We start from the raw sequence: 25818 nt of genomic DNA on the forward strand, positions 1-25818 counted from the left end.
ATTCCTCTGTCCATGTTAAAACTAGTTATATCCCTCTACATTCCTCTGTCCATGTTAAAACGGGTTATATCCCTCTACATTCCTCTGTCCATGTTAAAACGGGTTATATCCCTCTACATTCCTCTGTCCATGTTAAAACTAGTTATATCCCTCTACATTCCTCTGTCCATGTTAAAACGGGTTATATCCATCTACATTCCTCTGTCCATGTTAAAATGGGTTATATCCCTCTACATTCCTCTGTCCATGTTAAAACGGGTTATATCCCTCTACATTCCTCTATCTCTGTGGACACAAGGCCTCAACTACGACCAGGAGGTTTGAAAATAACCTATGACCCCCAAAGAGCAGGTCAACTATGACCACCCCAGTCCCACCTCTTACTGGGAGTGGAATCTGTCTGTCAACCAATCAGAGGCGGAGGTGCTGACTTACTATAGCTTTGTTGTTTTATTGTTTTATGCTCACATCAACTAGATAGTATACATGTGCATCAGAAATTGTATTATTGTCTTTCACCCTTCCTCCTCAGGCAATAAAATTGTCATTTTTTAAAAGTACATATTGTATAGGTTGTGTTTATTTACAATACAATACATGATAAAGAAATGAAATAATCACATTCATTACATACTGAGATCATTTAAGAGAAACTAATTCATTTGGTATTAGCATCATATTAGAATGTAATGCATTGGTATTACATGCACTCATGTTGTGCGCATTCCATTTAGCTCCAGATTGAACTATGATGTGCATTTTATTTATACATTTCTGTTCGAATTGACTCGATGGTGGTTTAGACATCTGCACTTCTCTTCTTCTTCTTGTTACTGTAGAAAGAGATGGTCTGTGTTAAAATCAACAAGTGTGTGTGTGTGTGTGCTCCTGTGTGTGCTCGTGTGTGTGTGTGTGTGTGTTAGTGTTATATTTACATTTGTAACTTGGAAATGACTTTTTTGATCCATCTTGCATCTGGAGTCACACAGACGGTGGCTTTGTCCTTCTTGGTAATGCTGATGAATGAAAGGGAGGGATTTATTACAGCAATTACGTGACTATGGTTATATCATATGCTGTAGAATAAAACATATAATAAAGTGTCAATATGCATGTGCAGTAATATCTAACAATACATACAAATCTAAGTAAAATAATGGAATTAAGAAATATATAAATATTAGGACGAGCAATGTCGGAGTCCTTTTGAACGGTAGTATATATATATATATATATACTACCGTTCAAAAGGACTCCGACATTGCTCGTCCTAATATTTATATATATATATACAGTGAGGGAAGAAAGTATTTGATCCCCTGATGATTTTGTATGTTTGCCCACTGACAAAGACATGATCAGTCTATGGATTGTCAATGATCTCAAGGCAGCTGGGACCATAGTCACCAAGAAAACAATTGGTAACACACTACGCCGTGAAGGACTGAAATCCTGCAGTGCCCGCAAGGTCTCCCTGCTCAAGAAAGCACATATATGGGCCCGTCTGAAGTTTGCCAATGAACATCTGAATGATTCAGAGGAGAACTGGGTGAAAGTGTTGTGGTCAGATGAGACCAAAATGGAGCTCTTTGGCATCAACTCAACTCGCCGTGTTTGGAGGAGGAGGAATGCTGCCTATGACCCCAAGAACACCATCCCCACCGTCAAACATGGAGGTGGAAACATTATGCTTTGGGGGTGTTTTTCTGCTAAGGGGACAGGACAACTTCACTGCATCAAAGGGATGATGGACGGGGCCATGTACTGTCAAATCTTGGGTGAGAACCTCCTTCCCTCAGCCAGGGCATTGAAATGGTTTGGGATGAGTCGGACCGCAGAGTGAAGGAAAAGCAGCCAACAAGTGCTCAGCATATGTGGGAACTCCTTCAAGTCTGTTGGAAAATCATTCCAGGTGAAGCTGGTTGAGAGAATGCTAAAAGTGTGCAAAGCTGTCATCAAGGCAAAGGGTGGGTATTTGAAGGATCTCAAATATAACATATATTTTGATTTTTTTAATACTTCTTTGGTTACTACATGATTCCATATGTGTTATTTCATAGTTTTGATGTCTTCACTATTATTCTCCAATGTAGAAAATAGTAAAAATAAAGAAAAACCCTTGAATGAGTAGGTTTTCTAAAACTTTTGACTGGTACTGTATGTGTATGTATATGGTGGAGTGACCAAGAGCCCGATGGTCACTCTGACGGAAAGTATTCAGACCCCTTGATTTTTTTCCACATTTTGTTACATAACAGCCTTATTCTAAAATTGATTAAATAGTTTTTTTTCCCTACATCAATCTACACACAATACCCCATAATGACAAAGCAAAAACAGGTTTTTATAAATTTCAGCCACATTTACATAAGTATTCAGACCCTTTACTCAGTACTTTGTTGAAGCACCTTTGGCAGCGATTACAACCTCGAGTCTTCTTGGGTATGACTCTACAAGCTTGGCACACCTGTATTTGGGGAGTTTCTCCCATTCTTCTCTGCAGATCCTCTCAAGCTCTGTCAGGTTGGATGGGGAGCGTCGCTGCACAGCTATTTTCAGGTGTCTCCAGAGATGTTTGATCGGGTTCAAGTCCGGGCTCTGGCTGGGCCACTCAAAGACATTCAGAGACTTGTCCCGAAGCCACTCCTGCGTTGTCTTGGCTGTGTGCTTAGGGTCGTTGTCCTGTTGGAAGGTGAACCTTCACCCCAGTCTGAGGTCCTGAGTGCTCTGGAGCAGGTTTTCATCAAGGATCTCTCTGTACTTTGCTCCGTTCATCTTTCCCTCGATCCTGACTAGTCTCCCAGTCCCTGTCACTGAAAAACATCCCCACAGCATTGATGCTGCCACCACCATGCTTCACTGTAGGGATGGTGCCAGGTTTCCTCCAGTCGTGACGCTTGGCATTCAGGCCAAAGAGTTCAATCTTGGTTTCATCAGACCAGAGAATCTTGTTTCTCATGGTCTGAGTCTTTAGGTGCCTTTTGGCAAACTCCAAGCGGGCTGTCATGTGCCTTTTACTGAGGAGTGGCTTCTGTCTGGCCACTCTACCATAAAGGCTTGATTGGTGGAGTGCTGCAGAGATGGTTGTCCTTCTGGAAGGTTCTCCCATCTCCACAGAGGAACTCTAGAGCTCTGTCAGAGTGACCATCAGGTTCTTGGTCACCTCCCTGACCAAGGCCCTTCTCCCCCGATTGCTCACTTTGGCCTGCGGCTAGCTCTAGGAAGAGTCTTGGTGGTTCCAAACTTCTTCCAGTTAAGAATGATGGAGGCCACTGTGTTCTTGGGGACCTTCAATGCTGCAGTAATGTTTTGGTACCCTTCCCCAGATCTGTGCCTCGACACAATGCTGTCTCTGAGTTCTACGGACAATTACTTCGACCTCCTGGCTTAGTTTTTGCTCTGACATGCATTGTCAACTGTGGGACCTTGCATAGACAGGTGTGTGCCTTTCTAAATCATGTCCAATCAATTGAATTTACCACAGGTGGACTCCAATCAAGTTGTAGAAACATCTCAAGGATGATCAATGGAAACAGGATGCACCTGAGCTCAATTTTGAGTCTCATAGCAACGAGTCTGAATACTTATGTAAATAAGGTATTTCTGTTTTTATTTTTCATAAATTTGCTAACCTTTCTAAAAACCTGTTTTTGCTTTGTCATTATGGGGTATTATGTGTAGATTGATGAGGACAATTTTTTACTTAATCCATTTTAGAATAAGGCTGTAACATAATAAAATGTGGAAAAAGTCAAGGGGTCTGAATACTTTCCGAATGCACTGTATGTATATGTATATGTGTGTGATTGAATGTATAGTCATTATGGACAGTATGTGGATATAATAATTAGTATATCTGTATAATATGTAGGATAGAATAGTATACTGTATATACAGCAATAGTTGAAAGGATGGCCTTGAAAATATTTGTAATCTGTGATTGTCTGGAGTCCCTGCCACATACTGAGTTTCGGGGAAATTGTCATAGGCTACCACTGCAAATGCCCACATTTATTACAATGTCTTAGCCTTGGTTATGCATAGGAACCTTGAACTCATCATCAGTGACTAATGATTGATTTGCATGGCAGGCAGTAAAGCAACTAAACGTACTAATTATTTTCCCCATCCACCACGACCTATCTCCCACGCTTCCTCCCCCTATGCATTCGAAAAGCACAGTTTAGCGCTTCGTTCAAGCCCTCACCGACTGACTCACGTGTGGAGACAATGACAGCCACCATGGTTTCATGTCAAAATAGAGGCATGTAACCATTTAGGGGCGGTTTCCAGGACACAGATGAAGCCTGGACAAAAAAAGCATAGAGATTCCGCTAGGCCAGTGGTTACCAACAAGGTATTCCTAGTGGATCACCAAACATTACTGCAGAAAAGCCAATGAAAAAGGCTCGCGCTCCTTTTTTTAAATCCGTTGTGCTGTTGCGGATAGGTCCACTTGATTCAGAAGTCTTGCGCACCGGGTAGGCAAAGTGTTCACATTTTCAACAATTTCATTTGTCTGGAAAGACAAACTCCGCCTAACAGGCGGACGGGGATATCTGTGGTAAATCGAGTGCGCCTACTGTGCTGGACAATCCGATAGCTCAAATCACAGCTTCCACGACCCCCGCCACAACACAGATTGATACTAGCCTACGTATCATAACTTTTTAAACCATGACCAGAGAGAGACTGTCAAATAATACAGAAAAGATCTGCTGTTTTTATGAGTGAGTTCATGTCTAAGTGTTTATTCAGTTCTGTCACTGTTTTTATTCAACACTATTACAAAACATAAAACGTGCTTCTCTCTACTTCCCGTTGCGCTGCAGCAGCAATGAATGAGTAGTGTATCGATACCCTGCGTTTTTATTAGGCTATTATTAGCAGCTCGTCGTGTTTATTTTAATATCAAGGAATATTTCACTTTCTCTGGACATAGTAACAACATGACTCGAGTTTCGCCACCAGGTGGAAGATTGTGTCCCCTCTCTCTGGTCAGTCTCACCGGAGGAAAGGAAGGAGAGAGCAGGGGCCGTCAGAGGCGGACTCTCTGCTGCTCGCTCCCTCCCTCCGCTGAGACTTATGCGGTGTTCAAAACAACTGGGAACTCGGAAATCTCAGACTTCGAAGTGAATGTGTTCAAGACAACTGGAAACTAAAAATTAGTTTTGAACGGTCATCCAACTCGAAATTCCAAGTCGGAAACTGGGGCATCTTTCTAGAACTCAGCCTTTCCGACATGAAGATCACTGACGTCAGGATTTGACCTCGTTTTTTCCCCCGAGTTCCCAGTTGTCTTGAAAGCACCATGACAGATTCAGATACCATCAGTCCAGTAAAATAAAAGCCAATTATTTCAATTTATGCTCAGCTGTGGCTCGCAAGTGCTACACCGACTGATCTATTTTGTAATCAAAGCTCGAGTTTTGAAATATAATATGGTCTGAGAAGGACAATATTTGCAGGACAGGCATATACACACTTAGAAGAAAGTGGAAAGGGTTCTACCTGGAACCAAAAAGGGTTCTCGTATGGGGACAGCTGAAAACCCTGTTGGGTTCTAGATAGCACCTTTTTTTCTAAGAGTGTAGCCAATATGCTGTGGTAATGTATTAGGGCTACTGTACAAACCTCATTTATTCAGAACAGTTTTTATTAGGTTAATGTTAAATTTTTTAAGTAATGTTTTTTAAAAACATTTGAGAGGTAGATTTCGGCTTGCTTTTTGACTGTGAAAGTGATCTTGACTGTTGTTAGTTGGTGTTAGTTGACTCACATGATCTCTGTTTGGCGACAGTGGGCTCCTGGAGTTAAGATCTCTATCTTGTGGTACAGCCTAGGAGAGATGAAATCAGAGGACGTCCGAATGCAGCGACACTTCGAACATGCAGCACAGCCAATCATGGGGAATGCTGCAGGGATGAAGACCATTATTATTACATACAATAACAATATAGTAATGTTCGGATTTGGGGTTAAGGTTGGAGTTAAGGTTAAGGGATAGGCTTAAAATCTTAAAATCATCACTAAAAGTTGCACTTTGAAATATGTGTATGTTACAAAGACAAAACAGATTATAGATCAACGCTCTATTCAATCTGTATCGCTGAAGTGTTACAAATTGCATGATAGCAATGTAACGGTAATTTCCGATTGAGCCGACATGCAGTGTTTACCGTGAATGCAGTCTCCGCTAACGCTGGAGCGTTGCCTTTAAATTTCAATCACGCTGCAACGCAGAACTTCCGCGATACAGTTTGAATAGAGACCCTGCTCTGAGACACTTAAAATTGCAATGGATTGATTGTGATAATTGGAATAAAAAAAGTAAAAAAAATGTGATAATGTGTTTGGTTTGTCGACAGTTTGACAGTCAAGTTTAACAGATTCATAGATATGGATATGTAGATACATATAGATAAAGATGCAATATCTCACCTTGAAGAGTCACGAACCAGCAGAGTGTCAGGGCGACCAACAGGTAGTGTGGCTTGAAAGGCATTTTGGCTCTGCGTTGGTTGGGTCTGCGTTGGCTGTGGTCGGCTGGTGTCTACTGAGGTTGACGATCAAGATCTGTGTTCTGAGACTGAATGATGTTGTCTCTGGGTTTATATTGCTGCAAATAAGGAAGTGTGTGGGGGAATCCCTCATCTTCACACAAAATTGTTATCAGACTTTTGTGGTGTATGAAAAAATTATTTATCTATTCACTGTTTTAACTTTATCCTTAATTTATAGCCAAGTGATTATTTATATTGAAATTAAACATCCCATATTGAGAATCTGTCTTGTTACATTGTAAAGAGGATTTGTATTATATTATAATCAAATAAAACTTCAGCAATCTACTGAGTCAATACTTGGTAAATGCTGGGTATTTTAGAAGTAGAAATTCAGTGGTTAAAGATTGGATAGCGTTTAAAAACTGTATTTCTCGTAGACATACAGACAGGTCCATAATTATTGGCCTTGATAAAGATGAGCAAAAAAAGACTGTATAAAATAAAGAAATAATACTGAGCTATATTTTATGTATGCTAAAAAAAAAAAGGGAAATTATATGATTTTATAGTGCATTCGGAGAGTATTCAGACCCCTTCACTTTTTCCACAGTTTGTTACGTTACAGCCTTCTTCTAAAATTGATTAAATAAAACAATTCCCTCATCAATCTACACACAATACCCCATAATGACAAAGCAAAAACAGGTTTTTAGTAAAAGGCACATGACAGCCCGCTTGGAGTTTGCCAAAAGGCACCTAAAGGACTCTCAGAGCATGAGAAACAAGATGCTCTGGTCTGATGAAACCAGGATTGAACTCTTTGGCCTGAATGCCAAGCGTCACGTCTGGAGGAAACCCGGCACCATCCCTACGGTGAAGCATGGTGGTGGCAGCATCATGCTGTGGGGATGTTTTTCAGCGGCAGGGACTGGGAGACTAGTCAGGATCAAGAGAAAGATGAATTGAGCTGAGAGATCCTTGATGAAAACCTGCTCCAGAGCGCTCAGGACCTCAGACTGGGGCGAAGGTTCACCTTCCAACAGGACAATGACCCTAAGCACACAGTCAATACAATGCAGGAGTGGCTTTGGGACATGTCTCTGAATGTCCTTGAGTGGCCCAGCCAGAGCCCGGACTTGAACCCGATTGAACATCGCTGCACCAATGTGTCGGAGGAAACACCGTACAACTGGCGACCAATGTCAGCATGCATGTGCCAGGCCCGCCACAGGAGTCGCTAGAGCGCGATGGGACAAGGACATCCCGGACGACACTGGGCCAATTGTATGTGTCGCCTCATGGGTCTCCCTGTCGCGGCCGGCTGCAACAAAGTCCGGGATCGAACCCGGATCTGTAGTGACGCCTCAAGCACTGCAGTGCCTTAGACCGCTACGCCACTAGGGAGGCCACTGAGCCTTTTTCTAAAATGTTTTATGCGATTTTCTTTTACGCCTGCTACGTTAGGTTATGAGAATGAAGAACACATTTTTTTTATTTTTTTTTATTTTTCAACTTTATTTAACCAGGTAAGCCAGTTGAGAACAAGTTCTCATTTACAACTGCGACCTGGCCAAGATAAAGCAAAGCAGTGCGATAAAAACAACAACACAGAGTTACATATGGGGTAAACAAAACATAAAGTGAAAAATACAACAGAAAATCGATATACAGTGTGTGCAAATGTAGTAAGTTATGGAGGAAAGGCAATAAATAGGCCATAGTGCAAAATAGTTACAATTTAATATTAACACTGGAATGATAGATGTGCAAAAGATGATGTGCAAATAGAGATACTGGGGTGCAAATGAGCAAAATAAATAACAATATGGGGATGAGGTAGTTGGGTGGGCTAATTTCAGAATGGCTGTGTACAGGTGCAGTGATCGGTATGCTGCTCTGAGTTCCAGTCATTGGCAGCAGAGAACTGGAAGGAATGGCGGCCAAAGGAGGTGTTGGCTTTGGGGATGACCAGTGAGATATACCTGCTGGAGTGCATACTATGGGTGGGTGTTGCTATGGTGACCAATGAGCTAAGATAAGACAGGGATTTGCCTAGAAGTGATTTATAGATGGCCTGGAGCCAGTGGGTTTGGCGACGAATATGTAGTGAGGGCCAGCCAACGAGAGCGTACAGGTCACAGTGGTGGGTAGTATATGGGGCTTTGGCGACAAAACGGATGGCACTGTGATAGACTATATCCAATTTGCTGAGTAGAGTGTTGGAGGCTATTTTGTAAATGACATCGCCGAAGTCAAGGATCGGTAGGATAGTCAGTTTTACGAGGGCATGTTTGGCAGCATGAGTGAAGGAGGCTTTGTTGCGAAATAGGAAGCCGATTCTAGATCTAACTTTGGATTGGAGATGCTTAATGTGAGTCTGGAAGGAGAGTTTACAGTCTAACCAGACACCTAGGTATTTGTAGTTGTCCACACTCTAGGTCAGACCCGCCGAGAGTAGTGATTCTAGTCAGGTGGGCGGGTGCAAGCAGCGTTCGGTTGAAGAGCATGCATTTAGTTTTACTAGTGTTTAAGAGCAGTTGGAGGCTACGGAAGGAGTGTTGTATGGCGTTGAAGCTAGTTTGGAGGTTTGTTAACACAGTGTCCAATGAAGGGCCAGATGTATACAAAATGGTGTCGTCCGCATAGAGGTGGATCCGAGCGTCACCAGCAGCAAGAGCGACATCATTGATATACACATTGGGAGGGATCTTAGACCATACCGCCATACCAAATGGAGGGATCTTAGACCATACCGCCATACCAAATGGAGGGATCTTAGACCATACCGCCATACCAAATGGAGGGATCTTAGACCAGGGGATGGCTAACCTATAGGAGTAGGAGTTAGCATACCCATTCACAGGGATGGCTAACCTGTAGGAGTTACCATACCTAATCACAGGGATGGCTAACCTATAGGAGTAGGAGTTAGCATACCCAATCACAGGGATGGCTAACCTATAGGAGTAGGAGTTAGCATACCCAATCACAGGGATGGCTAACCTGTAGGAGTTACCATACCCAATCACAGAGATGGCTAACCTATAGGAGTAGGAGATACCATACCTAATCACAGGGATGGCTAACCTATAGGAGTAGGAGTTAGCATACCCAATCACAGGGATGGCTAACCTGTAGGAGTTACCATACCCAATCACAGGGATGGCTAACCTATAGGAGTAGGAGTTACCATACCCAATCACAGGGATGGCTAACCTATAGGAGTAGGAGTTACCATACCCAATCACAGGGATGGCTAACCTATAGGAGTAGGAGTTACCATACCCAATCACAGGGATGGCTAACCTATAGGAGTAGGAGTTACCATACCCAATCACAGGGATGGCTAACCTATAGGAGTAGGAGTTACCATACCCAATCACAGGGATGGCTAACCTGTAGGAGTTAGCATACCCAATCACATGGATGGCTAACCTATAGGAGTAGGAGTTAGCATACCCAATCACAGGGATGGCTAACCTGTAGGAGTTACCATACCCAATCACAGAGATGGCTAACCTATAGGAGTAGGAGTTACCATACCTAATCACAGGGATGGCTAACCTATAGGAGTAGGAGTTAGCATAGTGAGGAGTGAGTCGCTCTGGATAAGAGCGTCTGCTAAATGACGTAAATGTGCCCTTGAGCAAGGCACTTAACCCTAATTGCTCCTGTAAGTCGCTCTGGATAAGAGCGTCTGCTAAATGACTAAAATGTAAATGTAAATGAGTAGGAGTTACCATACCCAATCACAGGGATGGCTAACCTATAGGAGTAGGAGTTACCATACCCAATCACAGGGATGGCTAACCTATAGGAGTAGGAGTTACCATACCCAATCACAGGGATGGCTAACCTATAGGAGTAGGAGTTAGCATACCCAATCACAGGGATGCCTAACCTGTAGGAGTTACCATACCCAATCACAGAGATGGCTAACCTATAGGAGTAGGAGTTACCATACCTAATCACAGGGATGGCTAACCTATAGGAGTAGGAGTTAGCATAGTGAGGAGTGAGTCGCTCTGGATAAGAGCGTCTGCTAAATGACGTAAATGTGCCCTTGAGCAAGGCACTTAACCCTAATTGCTCCTGTAAGTCGCTCTGGATAAGAGCGTCTGCTAAATGACTAAAATGTAAATGTAAAATACCAAATGGAGGGATCTTAGACCATACCGCCATACCAAATGGAGGGATCTTAGACCATACCGCCATACCAAATGGAGGGATCTTAGACCATACCGCCATACCAAATCTTTCCAGATCCTTGATATCCTTCCTCTGCGTTATGGACTGCCCTCGTCAATTCAAACCACATGTTTTCAATGGGGTTCAAGTCCGGAGACTGAGATGGCCATTTTGTGGTCAATTAACAATTTATTTGCGGATTTTGATTAGTGCTTGGGGTTATTGTCTTACTGGAAGATCCACTTGTGGCCAAGTTTCAGCCTCCTGGAGGAGGCAACCAGGTTTTTGGCTAAAATGGCCTGGTACTTGGTACATTTCATGATGCCGTTGACCGTAACAAGGGCCCCAGGACCAAACAAAAGTTAGCTTTTTGGTCTTAATTTAAAAGGTTAGGGTTAAAGGTTAGGTTGAAAATCACATTTTAAGAAGATAAATTGTAGAAATAGGCGGGGTTTATGACTTTGTGGCTGTGGTAACTAGTGACGACGTGGACTTGTGGACAAAAAAAGAACAATCAAAATATCCACCATATAAAGATCCACCACCATATTTTACAGTAGGTATGGGGCTCTATTTTCATGTCATCGAAGAACGGCAATGGCACGATTGGAACCTGTGCTATGGTCAGATGACATGAAAATAAAGCTATTTTTTGCTCATCTTTATCAAGGGTGCCAATAATTTTGGACCTGACTGTACATGTATGTGCAAATACAATTTCCCCCTTGGGGATTAATAAAGTACTATTATTAACCCGTCTTATCTTTTCTTATCAGAATCATTCTGCCACACATTTAGCAAGGCTGATAGCTTTCTTGTCACTTGTGTTCCATTTAGATTAATTTCACTTGATCGGGTGCAAGGAACCCAGAATAAGGAACAGAAACTTCCAACAAGCATTAAGAAGCCATATCATGTTTTTTATTAGTAGACTGACCGAAAGAGCTCTCTATGGGCAGTGGACTGCCCGGTAGAGACCACATTCAATTTTACATTGTGGTCATTTATCAGATGCTCTAATCCAGAGCAATTTACAGTTAAGGCTTGTTCACATTGGCAGTTTGAAGTGACTCAAATCCAATTTTTTTGCATATCCGATTCTAATCTGTTATTTTTCCTGCAGTCTGAACAGCCAAAAAAGCTAATGGAATGTGATATTTCAAGCCACATTTCAAACCACCTTCGTAGGTGGTTTTAAGTCAGATACAAATCTGATTCCTGGCCATGCGACTTGTGTCTGAACGGTCAAATCTGATTTATTTGCCCTCAAGTGGTTTTTAGGCTGTTATTTGGCATATCTTGTTGCTTGCTAGCTACTCTGTTGACAGTTTGACAAGACCATGAAATAACTAACTAGTTTGTTCATTGTTTACAAACAAATTAGTGAATGTGCTAGAAAGCTAAACAGCTAGCTAGCTAGCTAAGTGACTGTTGTGGATAGCCGAAAATGACTCGTTTTGAAAGTTGGGGATCATCTTATCCTTTGAGGCTTTAAAAGTGTTCTTACACTATGATTTTGAACAATCAAAGCAACTGGGAAACATCCATTGCAGGAAATGTTGTCACCTTCGCTTGCTACATGACTTCTGAGTGACAGGAAGCGGTAGCAGGAGCACCACCAATCAGCCTGCACCACTGTGCAGACTCATTATAATAATAATAATAATATGCCATTTAGCAGACGCTTTTATCCAAAGCGACTTACAGTCATGCGTGCATAATTTTTTTTTTTGAGTATGGGGTGGTCCCGGGGATCGAACCCACTACCTTGGCGTTACAAGCGCCGTGCTCTACCAGCTGAGCTACAGAGGACCACATCATTAGTTTGACTAACTAGCCATGTCAGCAAACGACTGCTGTCTGAACACACACAAATCCCATCTGGTCACTTGTAACCTGCTGTTTGGACAGTCAGATTTGAAAAACAAAACCGTTTTGAGCATTAAGGCCTGCAGTGTGAGCAAGGCTTTAGTGCATTCAACTAGGCCTATATTTAGTAGAGAGAACAAGCACAGTCCATTCGAAAAAGCAGAATTAGTGCCAGGAAGAAAAAAAACAACCACTGAATTAATTAGTCTCCTTGGAATTACCATTCATCAAAAAAAAAGCGTGATGTTTCAAATTTCGTAAGACTTTGTGGGAAGCATGTAACCTCTTATTATCATCATCTAATAATAATCCTCACTAAATAACAGCCATTTTAAGGCAGTTGGAAATGTGCTGAATGACATATCATATGTCTTATAATAAAGGCTATTAAGGTAAAATAAAATAAGATTAGATTAAGGCTAATACAACTTTATATAACAAAGTAATAATGCAATATAATCTGTGTTAGTATTACCACATCATATTACTTGAATAGCCCCAGACTGACAGTGAGTCTAGTAGATAGGATGCCGACTATATTGGTGCCATCATCATAATACCGGGTTTTTTTATGGCTTTGCAGAACCAAAACCCCCCCCAAAAAAAATCTACCAAAGGAGGTGAAAACCACAGCATTTCACTTTCTGGATTTCACTTCCCAAACCTCTGAACCAGAATAGAAAGTTAGCCAATGTAATGAAACTGAACAGCATAGGCGGAACATCACGCAGACAGCCCCATGTCTGTGCCACAGTCTATGATCTGAGAATGATGAGTGTGGTGGGTCAGTGGAAACCTGAGGTGTATTCACTACCGCACAACGAAACGGAATCCAGCGGAAGCAAACAGAATGGAAGCAACCTGAATTTGTTCAATAGAAACTTAACATTTTGTTGCAAAGCGTTTTCCGTTCAAAGTAAAATGGTTTCTGTTCCAAACTGCCTGCAGAGGTCTTGGTCTGAATGAACAGACCTCTGGGTGTTTAAAGCATTGGTGTTTAGAAGCCCTTTGATGGGCCTACCCCCCCCCCCCCCCCCCGGCAGCTAGGCCATATAGCACTAATTGTTATATAGACCTTATAGCACTAACTGTGAGAATCACACTGTTTCAGTCACTGGAAACGATTACAGCTCATATTCTAACTATCATGCGTGTTGGAAATGATGAGTGTTCACCCAACCTCATCTATTCCATACGGTTGCCTGCTGCCGGCTCCCACACTAAAGGACTGTTGGCAGACGCTCTTATCCAGAGCGACTTACGGTTAGTGCATTCATCTGAAAATAGCTCGGTCGGACAAGTTAGACAGACGGGAACCCACAAGGAACTCAAAGGTTCACGGCACTTTGACCTTTATACGTTGGCATGCTTCTGCCTGGTTTGTTAGGCCTGTGTACAGTTGAAGTCGGAAGTTTACATACACTTTGGTTGGAGTCATTAGAACTCGTTTTTCAACCACTCCAAATCAAATCAAATCAAATCAAATCAAATTGTATTGGTCACATGCGCCGAATACAACAGGTGCAGACATTACAGTGAAATGCTTACTTACAGCCCTTAACCAACAGTGCATTTATTTTAAACAAAAAAAGTAAGAATAAAACAACAACAAAAAAAAGTGTTGAGAAAAAAAAGAGCAGAAGTAAAATAAAGTGACAGTAGGGAGGCTATATATACAGGGGGGTACCGTTGCAGAGTCAATGTGCGGGGGCACCGGCTAGTTGAGGTAGTTGAGGTAATATGTACATGTGGATAGAGTTAAAGTGACTATGCATAAATACTTAACAGAGTAGCAGCAGCGTAAAAAGGATGGGGTGGGGGGGCAGTGCAAATAGTCCGGGTAGCCATGATTAGCTGTTCAGGAGTCTTATGGCTTGGGGGTAGAAGCTGTTGAGAAGTCTTTTGGACCTAGACTTGGCACTCCGGTACCGCTTGCCGTGCGGTAGCAGAGAGAACAGTCTATGACTAGGGTGGCTGGAGTCTTTGACAATTTTGAGGGCCTTCCTCTGACACCGCCTGGTATAGAGGTCCTGGATGGCAGGAAGCTTTGCCCCAGTGATGTACTGGGCCGTACGCACTACCCTCTGTAGTGCCTTGCGGTCGGAGGCCAAGCAGTTGCCATACCAGGCGGTGATGCAACCAGTCAGGATGCTCTCGATGGTGCAGCTGTAGAATTTTTTGAGGATCTGGGGACCCATGCCAAATCTTTTTAGTCTCCTGAGGGGGAATAGGCTTTGTCGTGCCCTCTTCACGACTGTCTTGGTGTGTTTGGACCATGATAGTTCGTTGGTGATGTGGACACCAAGGAACTTGAAGCTCTCAACCTGTTCCACTACAGCCCCGTCGATGAGAATGGGGGCGTGCTCAGTCCTATTTTTTTTCCTGTAGTCCACAATCATCTCCTTTGTCTTGGTCACGTTGAGGGAGAGGTTGTTGTCCTGGCACCACACGGCCAGATCTCTGACCTCCTCCCTATAGGCTGTCTCATCGTTGTCGGTGATCAGTCCTACCACTGTTGTGTCGTCGGCAAACTTAATGATGGTGTTGGAGTCGTGCCTGGCCATGCAGTCATGGGTGAACAGAGAGTACAGGAGGGGACTGAGCACGCACCCCTGAGGGGCCCCCGTGTTGAGGATCAGTGTGGCAGATGTGTTGTTACCTACCCTTACCACCTGTGGGCGGCCCGTCAGGAAGTCCAGGATCCAGTTGCAGAGGGAGGTGTTTAGTCCCAGGATCCTTAGCTTAGTGATGAGCTTAGAGGGCACTATGGTGTTGAATGCTGAGCTGTAGTCAATGAATAGCATTCTCACGTAGGTGTTCCTCTTGTCCAGGTGGGAAAGGGCAGTGTGGAGTGCGATAGAGATTGCATCATCTGTGGATCTGTTGGGGCGGTATGCAAATTGGAGTGGGTCTAGGGTTTCTGGGATAATGCTGTTGATGTGAGCCATGACCAGCCTTTCAAAGCACTTCATGGCTGTCATGGCTGTCCACAAATGTCTTGTTAACAAACTATAGTTTTGGCAAGTCGGTTAGGACATCTACTTTGTGCATGACACAAGTAATTTTCCCAACAATTGTTTACAGACAGATTATTTCACTTATAATTCACTGTATCACAATTCCAGTGGTTAAGAAGTTTACATACACTAAGTTGATTGTGCCTTTAAACAGCTTGGAAAATTCCAGAAAATTATGTCATGGCTTTAGAAGCTTCTGATAGGCTAATTGACATCATTTGAGTCAATTGGAGGTGTACCTGTGGATGTATTTCAAGGCCTACCTTCAAACTCAGTGCCTCTTTGCTTGACATCATGGGAAAATCAAAGTCTGGTTCATCCTTTTTCCAAATGCCTGAAGGTAACATGTTCATCTGTACAAACAATAGTATGCAAGTATAAACACCATGGTGCCACGCAGCTGTCATACCGCTCAGGAAGGAGACGCGTTCTGTCTCCTAGAGATGGACGTACTTTGGTGCGAAAAGTGCAAATCAATCCCAGAACAACAGCAAAGGACCTTGTGAAGATACTGGAGGAAACAGGTACAAAAGTATCTATATCCACAGTAAAACAAGTCCTATATAAACATAACCTGAAAGGCCGCTCAGCAAGGAAGAAACCACTGCTCCAAAACCGCCATAAAAAAGCCAGACTACAGTTTGCAACTGCACATGGGGACAAAGATCGTACTTTTTGGAGAAATGTCCTCTGGTCAGATAAAACAAAAATAGAACTGTTTGGCCACAATGACCATCGTTATGTTTGGAGGAAAAAGGGGGTGGCTTGCAAGCCGAAGAACACCATCCCAACCGTGAAGCACGGGGGTGGCAGCATCATGCTGTGGGGGTGCTTTGCTGCAGGAAGGACTGGTGCACTTCACAAAATAGATGGCATCATGAGGAAGGAAAATTATGTAGATATATTGAAGCAACATCTCAAGACATCAGTCAGTTAAAGCTTGGTCGCAAATGGGTCTTCCAAATGGACAATGACCCCAAGATTACTTCCAAAGTTTTGGCAAAATGGCTTAAGGACAACAAAGTCAAGGTATTGGAGTGGCCATCACAAAGCCCTGACCTCAATCCTATCGAAGATTTGTGGGCAGAACTGAAAGAGCGTGTGCGAGCAAGGAGGCCTACAAACCTGACTCAGTTACACCAGCTCTGTCAGGAGGAAATGGCCAAAATTCACCCAACTTATTGTGGGAAGCTTGTGGAAGGCTACCCGAAATGTTTGACCCAAGTTAAACAATTTAAAGGCAATGCTACCAAATACTAATTGTATGAAAACTTCTGACCCACTGGGAATGTTATGAAATAAATAAAAGCTGAAATAAATCATTCTCTCTACTATTATTCTTACATTTCACGTTCTTAAAATAAAGTGGTGATCCTAACTGACCTAAGACAGGGAATTTTTACTAGAATTAAATGTCAGGAATTGTGAAAAACTGAGTTTAAATGTATTTGGCTAAGGTGTATGTAAACTTCTGACTTCAAGTGTAGTTACAGCTTAGTCATTTAGCAGACACTTTTATCCAGAGGGACTTACAGGAGCAATTAGGGTTAAGTGCCTTGCTCAAGGGCATATCGACAGATTTTTCACCTAATCTGCTCGGGGATTCGAACCAGAGACCTTACGCTTACTGGCCCAACACTCTTAACTGCTAGGTCGCCCATAGTGACAAGGGGATGTTCAGAGTGGAACAGAGCGTGTGTGTTGAATGGCTATAGGCCAGAGGCAGCAGGGCCTTTTCAGTTAACCTACTAATATCACTATCCTGGGCACTGCCTCCGTCATGTTTGATGAGCTGAACAAAATGCATTTTTTTTGTGACCATCAGTATGACTTTAAAACCAAACTGAAGTGCATTTTGTGGTGTGGATAGTGATGGCGAGGCTGATCTATGGTGTCAATTCCCCTTCAAAAGTCGAACGGGGCGCAAGATGGCGCGTGCAAGCAAGATGAAGCATCGAGCAAACACTTGAGTCCAGAGAGAAGAACTATGGTCAAGGGAGCAGAGGACGGGTGCCTCGAGCGCAGGCCAGCGTGGTGCGTGCAAATTAAACTTGAGAGCTTTTGAGTGTGGCTTTGAGCGAGCAGAACTACATTTAACGCACGCAGTAAATTAATTTGAGAGCAGCGATTTTTGTTCACCTGAAGAAATACTTACTACATGTCAAGACTCAGAAATTACTGCACTTACACATTCACCACGTCCCCACACACGCATCCTCTCCCTCTCACACCAATTTCCCAGCTTGCTTTGCGCTTCAAAATCCATTTTACTCTCACAACTGCTTACTCTGATTTTATAACCGGGGGGAAATTCTAGCCAATGAACATAGCCTGTAGCGTTCTACTGAAACGCAATTGGTCAGGTTTTTTTGACCAATCACGGCTTGACTGCTTTCTAAATTGGAGGTCGGAAATGGTGGCGAGTAGTGCGGACGAAATGGAAGAAATAGAGAACAAGTTGGTGAAGCAACAGCTGTGCTGGAATACGAACAATATGGGTGTCAGTTCTGATGGTATGGAGCGGGAGGATGAGGGTCAAGGACCTGAATGGTCGGTAGTGGAAAGACACAGGAAGAAGAGATCATGATACAGAAAGACACAGGAAGAGAGATCATGATAGAGAAAGAAATAGGAAGGAGAGATCATGATACAGAAAGACACAGGAAGGAGAGAGATCATGATACAGAAAGACACAGGAAGAAGAGAGATCATGATACAGAAAGACACAGGAAGAGTGATCATGATACAGAAAGACACAGGAAGAGTGATCATGATACAGAAAGCAGTGGAGCGTCTAGTATAGAAAGCACAAAGAGGGTCCAAGGTAGGAAGCAGTAGTAGTGATGTGTTGGAGTGGAAAGTGGTGATGGTGTTTGATGAGACCACAGGTCCTCACTTACACCCTATCCGACTAACTAATACCGTAGAGAACGAGGTAGGTGAAGTGAAATTAGCTTGGTTAATTGGAAATGGTAGATTGTTGATATTTTGTGCTAGCCAGGCTCAGCAAGAGAAGATTCTGAAAATGGAAAAGCTTAAAGGGAAGAAGATTTAAAAACCATGTCCCCGGTGCTTATGCTAGATTGAGGGGAGTCATCACTGGCGTCCCAATATCTATGTCCAATATTGGGGTGTGGGGGGGGGGACATAGTGCAGCATTTGGTGGATGCCAGGTGCAGAGAGAGTCTCAGAGATATAGAATGAGTCATGATGTATCGTATGCAGAGGCTTTAAGACAGATTGGTGGAACTACAGTGTGGAATGATGGAGCTTCCATGGCTGCTCCTGTAGTAAGTGGACCTACTGTCTGGGCTGGTGTTTCTGCTGGTCCTGGCCTGGAGGCAGCTTGGTCCACTATTGACTGAGTTACGTGAGTGAGAGGAGACAGAGCAGCTGCAGGTTGTAACTATGGCGACACCAGTTGTTTTCCAACCTTTTTTCCCCCCAGAAAACATTAACACGCTAGAACTGATGCGCATCAAGAAATAACGGCGACAAAGCACTGGAAAATGACTGGCCGCACTAGTGCACATTAAGATACATTTGCTCGGAGGTGGTTTAAACTCTGTTCTAATCTAATGTCAATTTTTCTTAAGGAAGGAAACGGTATCTGTGCTTGGGTCTCGGGGAGCTGAGCGAGTGGAAATTTGAAATGGAATTCATGGAACTCCCTTGCCTGCTTCTGTTATGGGGTTAAAGTTTTCAATGAAACTGACGTTAAATGTGGATAATGATACATTTGCATCTGTTGGCCATCAAGTAGATTATTGCTCAGTGGTGGAACAAGTACTCAATTGTCATACTTGAGTAAAAGTAAAGCTACCTTAATAGAAAATGACTCAAGTAAAAGTGAAAGTCACCCAGTAAAATACTACTTGAGTAAAAGTCTAAAAGTATTTGGTTTTAAATATACATAAGTATCGAAAGTAAATGTAATTGCTAAAATATACTTAAGTATCAAAAGTAAAGTATAAATCATTTCAAATTCCAGCAGTAGAGATAACCAGGGATTTTCTCTTGATAAGTGCGTGAATTGGACCATTTTCCTGTCCTGCTAAGCATTCAAAATGTAACGAGTACTTTTGGGTTGTCAGGGAAAATGTATGGAGTAAAAAGTACATTAATTTCTTTAGGAATGTAGTGAAGTAAATATAAATAGTAAAGTACAGATACCCCAAAAAACGACTTAAGTAGTACTTTAAAGTATTTTTACTTAAGTACTTTACACCACTGCTATTACTTTTTATACCATTTGATACAATAAATATGTTGAAAGGACTATATCACTGGAGTCATTGCAAATCAATTTGTTCCACTTGTGAAGCCTACCTGGATCTGGCAAACAGATTTAATAAATAGCCTATAACTTCAGTTTGTTGTTGTAGCCTTGTGTTATTATGCAATTATTAATAGACATGTTTAGTTAATTAAATTGGAAGTTATCAAAGCTCTATTGTAATTGCCGCTCAGCTGTTAAAACGCATTAGATTGATGCTAACAGTAGTCAGATTAGACTACAGGTTAAACAATATATACAGAAATAAACACTGGCTGTTGTTGACAAGCATATTCAGTTCATATACATATTATTAATATTTCATTCTGTGATTGAAATGATGACCACATCCTCAGTAGCCTGTTCCAGCAGGCTATTGGGAAACACAAGCACTTCTTAGCCCTACCTCGAAATCGCCTCGCTATTCATGTTGAATAAATTAGGCTGTTAATTTGAACTAAGCAAGCTGCTAAATCGTTCAGTTTACATCTTGCCTACGTCTTGCCTAGGCTACTGTAGACTATCTGAAATGAGATGTAGGCCTATCAGGGGCTGTAGGCTACCTTCATCTATCTAAGCAAACTATGGCAAAGAGGAATTACAATCATAAACCCAGATGATTTTAGTCTGTAGCCAATGCCTATTGAAATGAGAAGTAAATCTCGCAAATGGGCCATTTATAACTTTTTTGTAGTTTCACATAATAAGGGCACAATTGCGAGAAAATAGCCTAACATTCGTTTTTTGAAGTTTGTCCAAGTGTTTCTTGCTCAGAGATTTCGAGATCCTCTGTCCAACTTTCTTCACTCAAAATCTGCTGTCGGATTTAGCAATAGTTATGCACATGTGCAAAAGGGATTTATTTACAGATATAAACCGTGTTCGAGCCCTGAATGCTGATTGGCTGAAAGCCGTGGTATGTCAGACTGTATACCAGGGGTGTGACAAAAAAATAATTTGTACTGTTCTAACTACGTTGGTAACCAGTTCAGAATAGCAATACGGCACCCAGGGATATTCTTTTGGTATTTTATTAGGATCCCCATTAGCTGTTGCAAAGCAGCAGCTACTATTCCTGGGGTCCACACAGAACATAAAACATGACATAATACAGAACATTAATAGACAAGAACAACTCAAGGACAGAACTACATTAAAACGTTTTTTTTTTTTTTTAAAGGCACACGTAGCCTACATATCAATACATACACACAAACTATCTAGGTCAAATAGGGGAGAGGCGTTGTGCCGTGAAGTGTTGCTTTATCTGTTTTTTTTAAACCAGGTTTGCTGTTCACTTGAGCAATATGAGATGTTACGGAGTTCCATGCAATAATGGCTCTATTAAATCCTGTACGCTTTCTTGAATTTGTTCTGGATTTGGGGACTGTGAAAAGACCCCTGGTGGCATGTCTGGTGGGGTAAGTGTGTATGTCAGAGCTGTGTGTAAGTTGACTATAAAAACAATTTGGGATTTTCAACACATTAATGTTTCTTATAAAAAGAAGAAGTGATGCAGTCAGTCTCTCCTCAACTCTTAGCCAAGAGAGACTGGTATGCATAGTATTAATATTAGCCCTCTGATTACAATGAAGAGCAAGACGTTCTGCTCTGTTCTGGGCCAGCTGCAGCTTAATTAGCGGCATCTGGACATCATCCACATACGATTCACAGCAAAATCTTTTGTATGATCTCTTATACACTATTTTAGGCCACCTTTTGGAACTTTGGCTTTCCTGGATATGTGATCACTGCATCCAATGGGTATCGATACAGCTTTAGAACAAAGTTCTACAGTATTAGTAAAAATGTGATCAATACATGTGGATGATCCTTCCAAACTGTTGGAAAAGCATTCCAGGTGAAGCTGGTTGAGAGAATGCCAAGAGTGTGCAAAGCTGTCATCAAGGCTGTGTAAGGGCTATTTTACCAAGAAGGAGAGTGATGGAGTGCTGCATCAAATGAGCTGGCCTCCACAATCCCCTGACCTCAACCCAATTGAGATGGTTTGGGATGAGTCGGATGGCAGAGTGAGGGAAAAGCAGCCAACAAGTGCTCAGCATATGTGGGAACTCCTTCAAGACTGTTGGAAAAGCATTCCAGGTGAAGCTGGTTGAGAGAATGCCAAGAGTGTGCAAAGCTGTCATCAAGGCAAAGGGTGGCTATTTGAAGAATCTCAAATATAAAATACATTTTGATTTGTTTAACACTTTTTTGGTTACTACATGATTCCATATGTGTTATTTCGTAGTTTTTATGTCTTCACTATTATTCTACAATGTAGGAAATAGTAAAAATAAAGAAAAACCCTTGAATGAGTAGGTGTTCTAAAACTTTTGACCGGTAGTGTATATGGCCAATAAACCACGGCTCCCGGCAGTATCCACACTGTGTTGAGTCATGCTTAAGAATCGCCCTTAGCCATAGTATATTGGCCATATACCATACCCCCTCATTCCTTATTGCTTGATCATAGCAGTCAAAGGAGTTCAATCGACATCCATTGATGGAAATGAAAAATCGAATTTTGGCTCGATAACATAATGGGAAAAGGGTTTATTGTATAAATGTGCCAACTCCTCTTGCTGTAGGAAAAACATTTTGGGCTAGTTTTCAGTCCTTTAGTCAGGTTTTAAGTGGTCATTTTAGGTAGACCTGGCAACCCTGCATAGAGATGAAATGGGACGGTGAAAGGTCCCAAATAAAGAGGTAAGTTCGATAGTTTTTCAGCAGAACATCTGGCTAACCAACTAACTAGCTAATCAACTATGATTTCAATATTGAAGTAGGTAGTTATTAGGACTTCTGTTATTAAAGCAGGCTATTGATGAGGCAAGCTAGGTGAATGTCAGCTAACCAGGAAGCTAACATTAGCTAGCTAACTAACGTTTAGCCATGTGGTTTAACCAAAGCCAAAGCTGCTGTCTATTGGTTCAAAACTAAGATGGTTCTATACTGAATGTATGTGATATTCATTGCTGAACAATACAGTATGAGTAGTGTAGGTAATGGATGAAGTGAACCTATAGGTGGATGGCTCTCCACGAGGTGGGTTGAGCATGAACTGACAGCATGCTGTTCAATACTGAGCCATGCTGACTGACAAGTGGATTGATTGGTTCAGGGCAATTCCACACTGACGTATGCTGAGACTTAAGATTTTTCCAATTGTTGAAAGTTGTCCTAGTGCATAGAGTTGTATGGTTTGTTTCACTTTGAAATCATTGGTTTTTGTTTGACATACATTTTAAAGTGTCAGCATCACTCTGTCACGAGAATTTATATCTCTAATTAATCAAACGTAACGCTTTGAATAATTCCCAGAGGGTGTAAGGCTCTGGTTTAATCGTGAATTAAACGAAGGTCCACAACCGGCAAGAATGATCTGTATGTTTTAATCATGGAGAGCTCTGCCGCCAAAAAACACATATACAGCTTTTATACCCCTTGACACACAAAGGCACTTTGCTCCGCCCACCTTTAGGAGGCTTTCAAACAGTTTCTCAGTCCCCTTCACCCTGGAATGTTTTCTCAGCAGTTTCTAACTCCCCCGCCCCCCTCTGTTAGTAGGTTGACACTACATTATAACTCTAACACCGTTCACACATTTATACTGTATTTGGGGTGAAATCCTTTAGTCATTATTCTTAAAATTCAAATTAATCTATCACACTCTTATTGTGGAATTGCCTTACAACTTGGCTCTGTCCCACATCTTGTTATCACTTATTTGGCAAAATGATTAACTATAGTTACCTCTTTTGATACAGCCACAGCGGTCTTTAAATTGACTGTTATCTTGAATGCAACATTAAGATGTTAAAACATTTCAATTTCAATTGAACTCTGTGACATTTCCTGACGTCTTATTTTCCTCTCTCACACTCCAGTTGTTCTCAGGAGACAGGTCAGTGTGTGTAGAGAGAACACATTTGACCAGGTGGAGTCAGGCTTCTACTTCATCGCCCTGGACCACTACACCAACGAGGCCTCAAGTTTGGACCAGTGAGTCACCAACTCATCTTATGCCTTACACAACTCTGCACATAAAGTATGTATCACTTCACCTTCCTCAAACTCCAGACCATTCCTTTGTTGACCTTTTTACCAATGTCTCTGGATTGTACAAGGATTTTAAGTTGGGACTTGGACTCCATATTAAATCTAATTCTCCTGTATCATTATGCCCTCTCTATAGACTATGCTGATGCCCCACTGTAAGAACCTGGAGCTCTTCACTGGTTCTGAGGGAGGTGACGTGGCCACGAACAATGCCTGGGACACCTTCCAGCGCTACCGCTGTCTAAAGAACAGCCAGAGGGTGGTCAAGACATCAGTCTAGAGAACAGCCAGAGGGTGGTCAAGACATCTGTCTAGAGAACAGCCAGAGGGTGGTCAAGACATCTGTCTAGAGAACAGCCAGAGGGTGGTCAAGATATCTGTCTAGAGAACAGCCAGAGGGTGGTCAAGATATCTGTCTAGAGAACAGCCAGAGGGTGGTCAAGATATCTGTCTAGAGAACAGCCAGAGGGTGGTCAAGACATCTGTCTAGAGAACAGCCAGAGGGTGGTCAAGACATCTGTCTAGAGAACAGCCAGAGGGTGGTCAAGACATCTGTCTAGAGAACAGCCAGAGGGTGGTCAAGACATCTGTCTAGAGAACAGCCAGAGGGTGGTCAAGACATCAGTCTAGAGAACAGCCAGAGGGTGGTCAAGATATCTACCGCAACTTCATCTTTAGTGTGTCAGCTCTGCTGCACCTGGGAGCTAAAGGTATGGCACCACACTCCCAACAGTCATGTATGCTTAAACATACTTGTATGCTCATTTATGTGTTTCTTAAAGTGGCAATCAGCAGTTGAAACAATAACAAAGCGTTTCCCCGCTCGTTTCGGTAAAAAGCAGAGGGATGTGGCTGGAGAAATGTAACCACTCTCAAATTCATAGACCGAGCAATGAATGCAAGGACTGACCATTGCGCCTCCTTCAAAACCCCATTGGAGGAGACGACCCAAGGTTCCTCGCCTCAGAACTCCAATTGGTTTTGAGAAGGATGCGAGTAGAGAGGAAGTGAGGAGTTGAGCAGAGATTAATTGGGACAGAACTCATGTCATTGTTTTAGGTGGAAACTGATGTTGAATGATACGTTTATTCTGTTTGCACTTATATCTTTGTTCTACTTGTGCTCTTTCCACAGATGGCTCTGGCTTGCTGATAACATCTGATCTGATGAGACTCCTCTTTCCACAGACGGCTCTGGCTTGATGATAACATCTGATCTGATGAGACTCCCTATGCCAGGGATTATCAACTAGATTCAGCCGAGGGCCGATCTTTTCTTGAGCGGATGGTCAGGGGGCCGGAACATAATTAAAAATAATTTGTAGACTGCAAATTGACAGCAAGAAGACACAATTGACCGCCCAAACAGATATAATATTTGACTAAAACAATCATTTCAAACCTAGCTTGCCTTTGTATATGATCACATATATATATCTATATTATGCGTGGGAATACCTTGGAACAGATTTCCTAAATTAAAATCACTTGGAGCTGATTTGCTGGTGTTTTTAAATTCTTGTGTCCAGCAATAAAATATATATATATTTTAACTAATTTTGTTTTGCTCAGAAAAGTTATAAAATAACTTGGCACGCGGGCCGCCAGTTGGGGAACCCTGCCCTATGTGTTTTGAATCCTGTATTACTGACTGAATTCAATAAAACGTCCAATACCAAATTCCAATACCAAATTTAAATAATTTGAGATTCTGTAATTGATAGAAAATGGTAATTCCCAATCAGACAATTACTATTTTTTTCCTCAGTGTAATGTTTGGTGTTGTGTTGTCCTTAGTGCAATGTTTGGTGAATGCATGGTGTTGTGTTGTCCTTAGTGCAATGTTCGGTGAATGCATGGAGTTGTGTTGTCCTTAGTGCAATGTTTGGTGAATGCATGGT

At 42.2% G+C, this 25818-nt stretch overlaps 1 protein-coding gene across 1 annotated transcript; it reads right to left on the reverse strand.

Moving 5' to 3' along the window:
* Positions 1–767: 767 nt before the first annotated feature.
* On the reverse strand, positions 768–6505 carry cxcl13 (chemokine (C-X-C motif) ligand 13; the record flags this gene model as incomplete). The annotated part of the gene is made up of 4 exons (XM_084176449.1): positions 768–833; positions 936–1016; positions 5780–5915; positions 6442–6505. The coding sequence occupies 4 exons, from the start codon at positions 6503–6505 to the stop codon at positions 800–802; spliced, it is 315 nt and encodes a 104-aa protein (XP_084032575.1). The 3' UTR covers positions 768–799.
* Positions 6506–25818: the final 19313 nt, after the last annotated feature.

This window comes from Coregonus lavaretus, assembly GCF_964263955.1.
Source record: "Coregonus lavaretus genome assembly, chromosome: 14".
NCBI lineage: Eukaryota > Metazoa > Chordata > Actinopteri > Salmoniformes > Salmonidae > Coregonus > Coregonus lavaretus.